The 10,118-nt window shown below is 38.5% G+C and overlaps 1 protein-coding gene across 1 annotated transcript; it reads right to left on the minus strand.

Annotated features, from left to right (window-relative positions):
- Nucleotides 1-5,450: 5,450 nt before the first annotated feature.
- On the minus strand, nt 5,451-9,880 carry LOC148358792 (small ribosomal subunit protein eS25). The gene is made up of 5 exons (XM_088345162.1): nt 9,850-9,880; nt 8,481-8,570; nt 8,211-8,394; nt 5,582-5,680; nt 5,451-5,512 (listed from the first exon to the last, which is right to left on the minus strand). The coding sequence occupies exons 1-4, from the start codon at nt 9,850-9,852 to the stop codon at nt 5,586-5,588; spliced, it is 372 nt and encodes a 123-aa protein (XP_088201288.1). The 5' UTR covers nt 9,853-9,880; the 3' UTR covers nt 5,451-5,512; nt 5,582-5,585.
- Nucleotides 9,881-10,118: the final 238 nt, after the last annotated feature.

Consider the following 10,118-nt stretch of genomic DNA (forward strand, 5'->3'; position numbering starts at 1 on the left):
CATTTGCTAACATGATTTTTTTTTCCTTACTACTGTTGTTCTTTCATACCTGTCAACCTCCAGGGCTCCATGCCCTTACAAAATGTTGTATTTTCCCTTACAAAATAATCTTACACCATATTTTTTTTATTGATGTAGTTTAACATGTTATATTGTACATGTGTTTCGTTATCTCATCTCATCTCATTAGCTACATCGCTTATCCTCAGCTTACCACGTGTTGTGAGTCATAATTTTATTCATATTTAGTTTCTTTTGTCTTTTATTAGCATATTTGGTATTGGAGTAATCCAAAAGTAATTGAAAGTAATCCAGTTAAAGTAACCCTACCCAAACCTGCTTTTGACCAAACCCCTTTCACACATTTTCGTTTAGTTCGCTTACTGATTGAGATCATATTCTTATATTTCTTTGAGAAAACCATTTTGTTAAAAGCAAAGGTTGGAAAGCGACAAGAAAAAGTCAATTGGCAATGAAGGGACAGTATATCTGGGGTTGCCAAGCTTTTTGAACCTGAGAGCTAGTTTATGTTACTTGTTACCGCAAAATAGCAACTTGTTTTATTAGTATGTTGTTACAATTCTATTATTTTATTGTTACCAGGTTGTAAATATTGTAAGTAGGGTTGAAATATCCATCCATCCATTATCTGCATCGCTTATCCTCAGTAGGGGTCACAGGGGTGCTGGAGCCCATCCCAGTGGGCAGGGGACACCCTGAACTGGTTGCCAGCCAATTGCAGGGCACACAGGGACAGACAACTCACTCGCTCATTCACACCTAGGGACAATTTGGACCGGCCAATTCACCTGAAATGCATGTTTTTGGAATGTGGGAGGAAACCCACGCAAGCACGGGGAGAACATACAAACTCCGCACAGGAAGTCTGGAGCTGGATTTGAACCCACGCAAGAGGTTCCCAAGGCATGAACTGTGCCGCATATGCGCTAACCACTGCGCCACCGTGCTGCCTGTGTTTTGGTATACCATACAAATTGTTAATTTTGTATTGTATTTATTTATTCAGCCAGTATAAACAATAAACATGATATATACAAGAAATCATTTGACACGCGAACACTTAATCATGATCAAATCATAGATTTAAAAGAATAAAAATAATAGAGTAAAAAATATATTGTAGTGTATAATACAAGGTAATTATAAAGAATAGTTTAAAAATAAAGAATATGTAGATAACAAGACTAGAGTAGAATAGGTCGGAGGAACGCCGTGGGCATAATAATACGTACTATACATAATAACCTAAATCAATTCCCGTTGAACATACGGATAGCGGCAGGGTAAAAACTCTCTTTAAGACGTGAAGTCTTGCTCGCAATGGAGCGAAGACGGCGACCTGACGGCAGGTACCTGCGAGCAGGGTGACTGAGATCGTCGATAATTTTTAGTGTCCGTTTTCTAGTTCGATCGATGTAGATACTTTGCAGGGACGGGAGGCCAGTACCTATTATTTCCTCTGCCATCTTCACTACTGATTCCATCTTTGACAATTCTTTCTGATTGACGCGACCAAACCAAACTGTGATTGACCTAGTTAAAACAGATTCAATGATAGCACAATAAAAATGGACTAGAATGGATTGACGGACTCCGAATGATTTGAGTTGACGAAGGAAGTAGAGCCTTTATCTGGCTGACTTTAGAATATCAGCAGCATTGACAGTCCATGTGAGGTCAGCTGACAAGTAAGTACCCAGAAACTTGAATGAAAGGACCAGTTCCACCTCACTACCATTAATTGACAGTGGCACATGCGGGGGAGGCTTAGTACGGAAATCTATTATCATCTCCTTAGTTTTACCTTCATTCAATAACAGATTACTCTCATGACACCAAGTGGAAAGTGAATCAATTTCTGCTTGGTATTCAGTTTCATCTCCATTTGAAATAAAGACGAAACTGAATACCGAAAATTAACATTTTGTTGTGAGATACTGAGTTGCTCGACATTAATGAGGTTTATCATTAGAAAAGTTCAAAAAATAAGAAGCTTGGACGTTCAGTGTAGAAGGAAAAAATACATGCAAATATATTTAAGTAGAATAATACGTTTTCTTATACAAATTATGAATTCATTTTCTGCATTAAATTATTGTTGGTAATATACTGATTAAATGGATAACCACAAACCTGTCTTTTTTCATTTTCTCCTTAAATACTAACTTTTTTTCTACAACAATAATGATTTGTAATATAATGCATCAAAGCAAGAGAGCCGTTTGAGAGCTGGCTCTCTTTAATGAGTTGAGCCTTTACAACTAGGGTCGTAAGGGCACCATTTCCTGTGGTGTGTCTAGGGCAAGTACAGCAAGGTGGCGCCCATTCCTACCCAGGCCAACATAGGTTTCCACCCGGTCTCGTACTGAGGAGCTTTTGCAGGATAAGAGAATGTGCTAACCACTGCACCAAGGAAGCCTGAAATAGTGAAAATACTGCAGCAGAAAGAAAGTTTGTAAAGCGTGTAAGCTATTCACAGGAAGCGGGAATGACATCTGACGTAAGCAACTAAGGAGGCGGAAAGAGCAATCGACGCATCTACCGTAACACTGAGGATGAAAATGTATTTGGATATAGCAATTTGGAGTTAAACTGATAGTTTGGTAAGCATGTTTTTTATGATACCGTTATCTGAACAATATAACTTGAAAGCCGAAGTGCGCATTTTGGCGCCAAAGTGTATTACTCAAATAAAAGTACTGGTATTTTACAAAAATATTACTCAAGTGGAAGTAAAAAGCAGTCATCAAAGTAATTACTTGAGTAAAGATAAGTGCATGCCCGTCCCAGCCCGACTTAATGATCGACATTTTAAGCCCAGGTTCGGGCCCAAGATCAAGGAGGGCACAAAGGTTTCTAGCGAAGTTTTGGTCCAACAAATGGCAAGCAGGCAAAAAAGGGCTAACAGGCACAAATGACACAGAGCTAACTAAAGGCTCGAGGCATCGTTGCTGTTATGCATTTTCTGGACAAATTACTAAATATTACCCGGAAAAATTTTTTATGTTCTCTATGTTTTGTGTACTGTTACCCAATGCTAAGTTTATTGCACCCTGGTCAACCTGGAAGGGGAATTGCCACTTGTGAGGCCTCTTTTCAAGATTTAGTTTCCTCACTGTAAAAGTGGCAGGTGAACTTACCCTACGCAGCTTTTGAACAAAAGAGTCACAAGTCCCCCCGCAACACAGTAAGCAAAATTTAAAATACTCAAGGCAAAAATGAGCGTTAAGCAATTGCTGTTCACTCCAATCGCGGTCTGTTTCGGAGCTGCCTTAAATGTTGTGTTAATGGGATTTGCCATTTTAAGTGTTGTTTCTTCCATGACATCACAGCTCGAGAGCAAACAAGTTAGATGGATCAACTTTGAACATCAATGAGTTAAGTCCCTAGGCGTGTAGAAAATTTTGCATCATATTTTTCAATTGTGTTGAGGAATACTACAAGTTCTGTTCAAATCAAAGGTCTTTGGGAATACCTTTGAACCAGTCTGGGGGGGATCATGCAAGCACTGGTTCCTTTCATCTTTCTCTACACGAGACATGGACTCACAACAAAGCTGGAAAGGAAAACGCAGACCATGGAGATGTGATGCTACAGGAAACCTCTAGGCATCAGCTATAGTGGGACAAACGAAACGGTGCGCAACACTATCAGAGGGCACATCGGGCCGGACTCAGAACTGTTTTCAACTGTGCGAAAACTGAAAACAATTGGACCGGGAACATCAAGGAATGGTGCCAACTTTACCACAACCCAACTCAGGCCAGGAGCCGTAAGCAGTGAAGAGCTGTCCAGAGTTGCATCCTCAGTGGTGCCTCGATGACATAGGTGGTTAAGAGATCCGTAAAATGTGACTAGCTTGTCACCATGACAGTATCAGCTGCTCTCAAGTTGCCATTTAATATATAGATTAGTGCTGTATTTTAAAAGCCATTACATGCATGTAAATGTATCGTTGACGATGAAATGAACTATTAGTAATATTGTTGATTAATGGGATTGGTATGAAAAACATATTTGCTAATTAACACCAGTGGATAACTCCAAAGAATAGATTTAGTTCTATTTATTGTTCCTTTTAGATAGTGATAAAGACTCCAAAATTAAATATATACACACCTTTATAAAAAATGAAGGGAAGGTTTCTATACAAAGGTTTTCTATAGCTCAAGACTTTTTAAAAGCCTTTGAAATAAAATTTAAGGCCAAGTTGACTCCCAATTTTAAAAAAAATAAAAATACAAAATTCTTGCACACATACATCACCACTCAAATTAAGTATTTTCTTGGCCATGAGAAGGACAACTTTCTCACCATGCCCACAGTAAAGGCATCAGATTACTGCACAGAACCTCACACTTGTCACACCATGCTAAAAACTAAAACGACTACAAAATAAAATTTCTGCTAGCATCTAATTTAAATGTGAGTGATGCTCTATACAGCATATTTCTATGCCCTTTAAAATAAACATCCCTTAATGAAATATTAAAAAGGTGTTTTATGACGACTGCACAACCCCAGTGCACATATTAGTAGAACGTTCAGGACTCCAGTAGAAAAATTGTGTAATCCAGACCAGCAGCTCAACACCTGTTACAAATGAGAATGTGACAGACCTTACAGACGAAGCTGACATTTTCAGAAAAGACTTCATTTATAGGCGAGACAATGCGCCCCCCAGTCCAGATCTGAAAGTAGATGGGACGTTTATTCGTGTGACACCGCTTATCAATATCTCATAGTGACTTCTGCCAGAGGCTTTAGATGCAGCACATAAATAATACAACTCTAAAGAGGGAGCCGATGACAAAAGATCCAGCTAGACTGAAGAATGCATTTCCCCTGAGCAGATTGCATGGACCACATTCCAGAAAGAAGCGTATATTTTAGTTCCAATTGATAAATTATTTGAAAAGGTACACATTAAAAGAATTAGACTGCATGAACTGATTGTTACCATCACAGGGTACGAGGGCTGCACGATTAACCAAAATCGAATTGATATCGCGATGTGTTAGTGTATTTTGGATTTTTTTGAAAAATGCATATCGTTTTAAATTAAAGGTTTTTTTGTACCACTAGGAGACGCTAAATAATAGAACCGTCCCTTTAAAGTTTCATACTATGGTGTTTGAGACCCCTCCCTGGACTGTCAACCACCTGGGTCTCGCAAAGATCTATGGGAAACACGGCCAACTACGATTAAGTACTCACAACAACCAAAAATAGCACCCACTTTTAAAATCGAAAATCGCATCGAGATTGCAATTCTGGTCTGGAAAATGGCAGTTAGGTTTTTGGTTTCAAAATCGAACAACCCCACAGGATAACGTCACAAACATTTACGGTTTCTCGGAATGGGAAGGTTTTTGGTGTCTGCATGTGTTAGAGGATGACTATGATCAACAGGAAAACAACAGGCGAGGGAATGTCTATACATTTTATTCAAATTCCGACACAAAAAGCCCATCGGAGGAAACACGAGAACCTGCAAGAGAAAATATCAGCACATCAGCGGAAGCTTGACAAGAGAAAATATATGTTTAAAGTGTGTTACCCAATTATGCTTTCTCCACTACCACCTCCTCATCTCCGCCCTTGGTGTTACGCGTGTAGATGAGCTGAGATCTGTGCTTGGACACCAACTTTATCATGCCTGCAACATTAAGTCGTCGAGTTATTTCAGAACATACTGCGTACGCAGCACGCGTGACCGCGTCTCCCAAACACAAATGCATTTCTGGCAGATGGAAAGACGATAAGCCTCCAGCAAAGCAGCTACAATAAATATTAAAGTAGTAAGAGACAGCCAATAATACAGTGACGAGGTAAAAGCTCAAAGCGTTGTTGAACTTATTCGTTAGTAGTAGCATTTAGGAATGTAATTAATAACTAGAATGTGGTTCTACTATGAGTGTCTAGCAGATGCTGGTAATTTGCCATGAATAAAAAAAACAAGGAACTATCATCAGTTAATACAGAACTCAGGGTTGCCCGATTTTCCTTTGTAGTATGCGTAAGAAATTGCAAACCTCATAATTTGCTATAAACTGGCGTAGTTAAGATGTGCAGTATTTTGGTAGCACTGTGTGAAGTCAGTTACAGACAAAATAACCAAGAACTTTTATCAGTTCACGGTCTTATCTGGGCAAAATCAAACAGCGCTAATGGTAGAACTGTACAATATACTCCCATTTAAAAGATGTGCTTTTAGCTGGCAAAGCAGGTTCCGTGCTCACCAACCCCTTACTGTTAGCCTAAAAACCAAATCCAAGACATACCTCAAGCAAATTAAATGCTGTTTTGAACCGTTTGGTGAATATGGACAGTTTTGGTCTCATTTGAAAGGTAACACTGATGTTTTGACCCAAACCAAAATTATCACTGCAAGTGCTACTAACATTGAGTAATGCGAGTTGGAACACACAGAAATAGGTTACTTTCTCGCCTGATTTTTTTCTTCCAATCAAATGCTTGTTAGTAGAATGTAGCACGAGCATCTTAGCTGGGAAACAGGCAAGACAATACCCTGAAGCCTTACACACAATCTGAAAAACTCAAGATTGTATTTACACATTTTTCTAATTGTAAGTTTAGGCGTTTCCAGACGTGTCCATTTGCAGATGATTACACCCCTAAATACTTTGGAACAATGTATTTTTATTTGGCCAATTTTAAGACATTATGAAGGAGTTGTAAATGTTTGACCTATTTTTCTGGAAGTCAATCCATGACTGTGCACACTTGCAAGTAATTATTTCACATGAAAATGGATCATAGGTTGCATTTAAGCACGTTCGTTCTCAGCTCTGATGTCAATACAACTCATGAAATTGTGTAAAATTATGCTGGGAATTTCATTGGCTAATTAATGCGTCAATACAAATTTGAACCAGTCACTATTGACTATAGATTTTTGAAGTTGAGCTAGGTCATGCAGTTTTTTTTTTCTCATTACAGGCCTTAGTTGGTGAACACTGGCTAAGGACCGTGAACAAAAACTTGCAATTGGCCAAGAGTGGTGTCAATCAAAAGGTCAGAGGCCAAAAGCTCTATTGGAAATCATCTTACGAGTTTATTTTTAATGGGGAGTTATGGAGAGAAACAAACTGACAAGGATCATCGAACAATGCAAAAATGCTTTTCCGCATATTTTTTTATTTGTCTGCCAGCATTATCATGTGTTTTGGATTAATTATTTTTCATGGTTGGATTCACTGGACTTTCTTGAATGTAGCCACACTATATTTGCAGGGAATTGTGCAAGGAGTAGAATTTCACAGGCGACTAATACAGAGTTTTTGGGTATCTTGGTTCAGACAATTCTTGATGTTTCTGTAAGGGGTATATTTTGAAACTGGAATCATATCTTGAAACCCAAGAGTTTGAGCATTTCAATGATATGTGGCATGACACGTTTAGTGACTGGTGACGACACAACTTTGTTTACAAACAGTGACAGCCCGCCGGTGGGTTGTCGGAATGTCATGGTGTTAATCTATAGATTTGCACAACAATTTTTAGTTTAACCTAGATAATTCAAACGACCTCAATTTTAAAGACTAGGGGGTGCAATACAAGTCTAGAAAAAACACTTGTAATGCCTTAGATTTAAATAGCAAATCTGCAACAGGGTGGCCCCCTGATGACAGTTGTGGTGCTGGTGGACCTGATCTGAAAACAGCTCAATAGTGCGGCATCATTGTTGCTTCGTAGTAAAATTTGTTTTTTAGAGATTAACTGAGACTAACCCCACTTCCAATAATCTGAAATGAAAATGATCTGCATTTATATAGAACCTGGTAACATAGTTACAACATATTCACATGACGGATTGTTATTTTACAGATGAGTATCAAACTAGGTGCCCTTTGCGCTCATCCATAACAAAAAGAAACTCAGTTTAAGGAGGTTGATAACAAGTATAAACATCAAACCATTTTAAAGCTTTCTGTTGAACTAAAAGGTCCAGTGATATTCATATTAAAGATATTCAAGATAAAAATTTGATAAGGTAGAATTTAAAGGAGTCAAGCCATGTTCATTTGTATAGCCCTTAAATGCAAGAGTCTCAACAGGACTGCACAGATCAAAGGCTATTGCAAACTACAGACTTATGACACCAAAGGACAGTACCATAGTTTCTTAACATATGAATTTCAGTTTGGAATAACTGAAATAATTACCTTTAGCGAGCAGTTCCTGCAGGGCATTCCTGGCCAGGGAGCCACGGATCTTCAGCCTCTCGGAAACAACGGCAGGTGTGATCAGTTTATAGTTAGGAACCTCCTTGTACAGTTTCTCATAAGTAGCCTTGTCAAAGAGGATCAGGTTGTTGAGCTTGTCCCTCACTTTTCCCTTGGACCACTTCTACTCACACACACACACAAACAAACTGAGTTCAGAAAGACTGCTTAGGTTAGAAAAAAACGGTGAACTTCTATATCTTTCCATACCTTCTTCTTTGCTTTGCCTCCAGACTTATTGACTGGATCCTTGTCCTTTTTGGACTTGCCGGCGTCCTTTTTCTTGTCCGTCTTAGGAGGCTGGAAAAAACAAAGACGTCAAGTCATCTTTATTTGTAAAGCCGTTAATCACTAAGAGTATCAAACGGCTGCACGGAACAAATACCATTGCAAACTACAGACTATTATGTCACCATCCCCTCATCTAAAACCTCATCTCAGGGGGAAGAGCATTCCACAGCACCGGGGACCGGATGGAGAACGCTCTCGAACCTGCGGGTCTGTTCTTGGCTCTTGGGAATCACTAGTTTTTTTGGTTTGAACAAATTTATTGACACTAATAGCAGCAAACAAACAATGTGAAGTTTTAACAACACTTCTCGACAATCTTAACAGCAATCAAGCATATTCACAATTTCGTTATGTAACATATTTGATAGTGTCAATAGATCCGTCCAGTTTGAACAAATTCATTGACACCAATAACATCAAACAAACAATGTGAGATTTGAACAACCCTTCTCGACAATCTTAACAGCAATCAAGCATAATCACAATTTCGTTATATAACATCTTTGTCAGTTTCAATAGATCCGTCCAGTCCAAAATCGATTGTTTTTTGTTACATGGCATTCCAGTTGGAAACCAGAAAATGTGTTGGGTTCTTTCAACAGTTTAGACGGGCATAATGACGTCAAGGGGGCATACAAAAAAATGAACATTCTACGTTGCAAATCATCATCATAAATCCAAACTCGGGGCCCTACAATGTCAAACCACAAGCTGATGCTAAGGCAGAACAGCGCACATCCATAGCATAAAAGGTGATAGATAATTGCTTTAAAAATGTCGGAAAAAAATGTTCAAACGTCATCTTGTTAGATATAACGACATTGTGAATATGCTTAATTGCTGTTAAAAGTGTCGAGACAAATTGTTCAAACCTCACATTGTTTATTTGCTGTTAATAGTGTCAATAAAATTGTTCAAAACCAAAAAAAAATAGTTGAAGTACCTGATATAACGAAAACACTGAAAATATAGAAAATGCCATAAAACCAACTTAGAACGAATCCAACCTGTTGCAAATAACGTTAGAAAGGGGTAATGATTCATGGATTTTGGGGGACTAAAGCGAGGCTTCAATATCCACGACTATGAAAGCGTGGTAGAGTTAGCATAAAAGCTAACAACCACCATGTCAACCATATTTATCGTTTTTTAGCTTCATTTTTATTGCATGTAAATACATTACTCTTGTTCTATGAAACATTTCGACTGTTAATTAGTAAATAAAAGGGAGTCGTTCGTGAATTCGACAATGTTTAAGTCATTTCAAGCTTAAATAGGGCCCCCTCACCATGTTTCCTCGTCAAGATGTCGGATCGAAAGGAAGTGAGCCCCTGAAAATACGATTGAGGCAACCCGTACATGCGGAAGTAGAATAGAGTAGAGGATCCTGGGAGTTGAAGTTCTCCCCTTTTTGTCAGTTTTCCCCAATAATAAAATGGTGGAATCTAAAATTATCACCCACAACCACATTTCTAACATTTACCAGGAAAAAAAGGATTTAGTAAACGTGACAAATAAAATAAAAACATAGAAAAAAGCAAATATTTCCTCTCGTCC

The sequence above is a fragment of the Urocampus carinirostris genome, chromosome 10, assembly GCF_059441175.1.
Source record: "Urocampus carinirostris isolate Australia breed hairy pipefish chromosome 10, RoL_Ucar_1.0, whole genome shotgun sequence".
Lineage (NCBI taxonomy): Eukaryota > Metazoa > Chordata > Actinopteri > Syngnathiformes > Syngnathidae > Urocampus > Urocampus carinirostris.

What these genes read in the sequence shown, in the direction of transcription:
- LOC148358792 (XM_088345162.1), bottom strand. An exon ending in GAGGCAAAGCAAAGAAGAAG is followed by an intron (nt 8,395 to 8,480) that starts GTATGGAAAGAT and finishes GTGTGTGAGTAG; the next exon opens with AAGTGGTCCAAGGGAAAAGT. An exon ending in GCAGGAACTGCTCGCTAAAG is followed by an intron (nt 5,681 to 8,210) that starts GTAATTATTTCA and finishes TTAATGTTGCAG; the next exon opens with GCATGATAAAGTTGGTGTCC.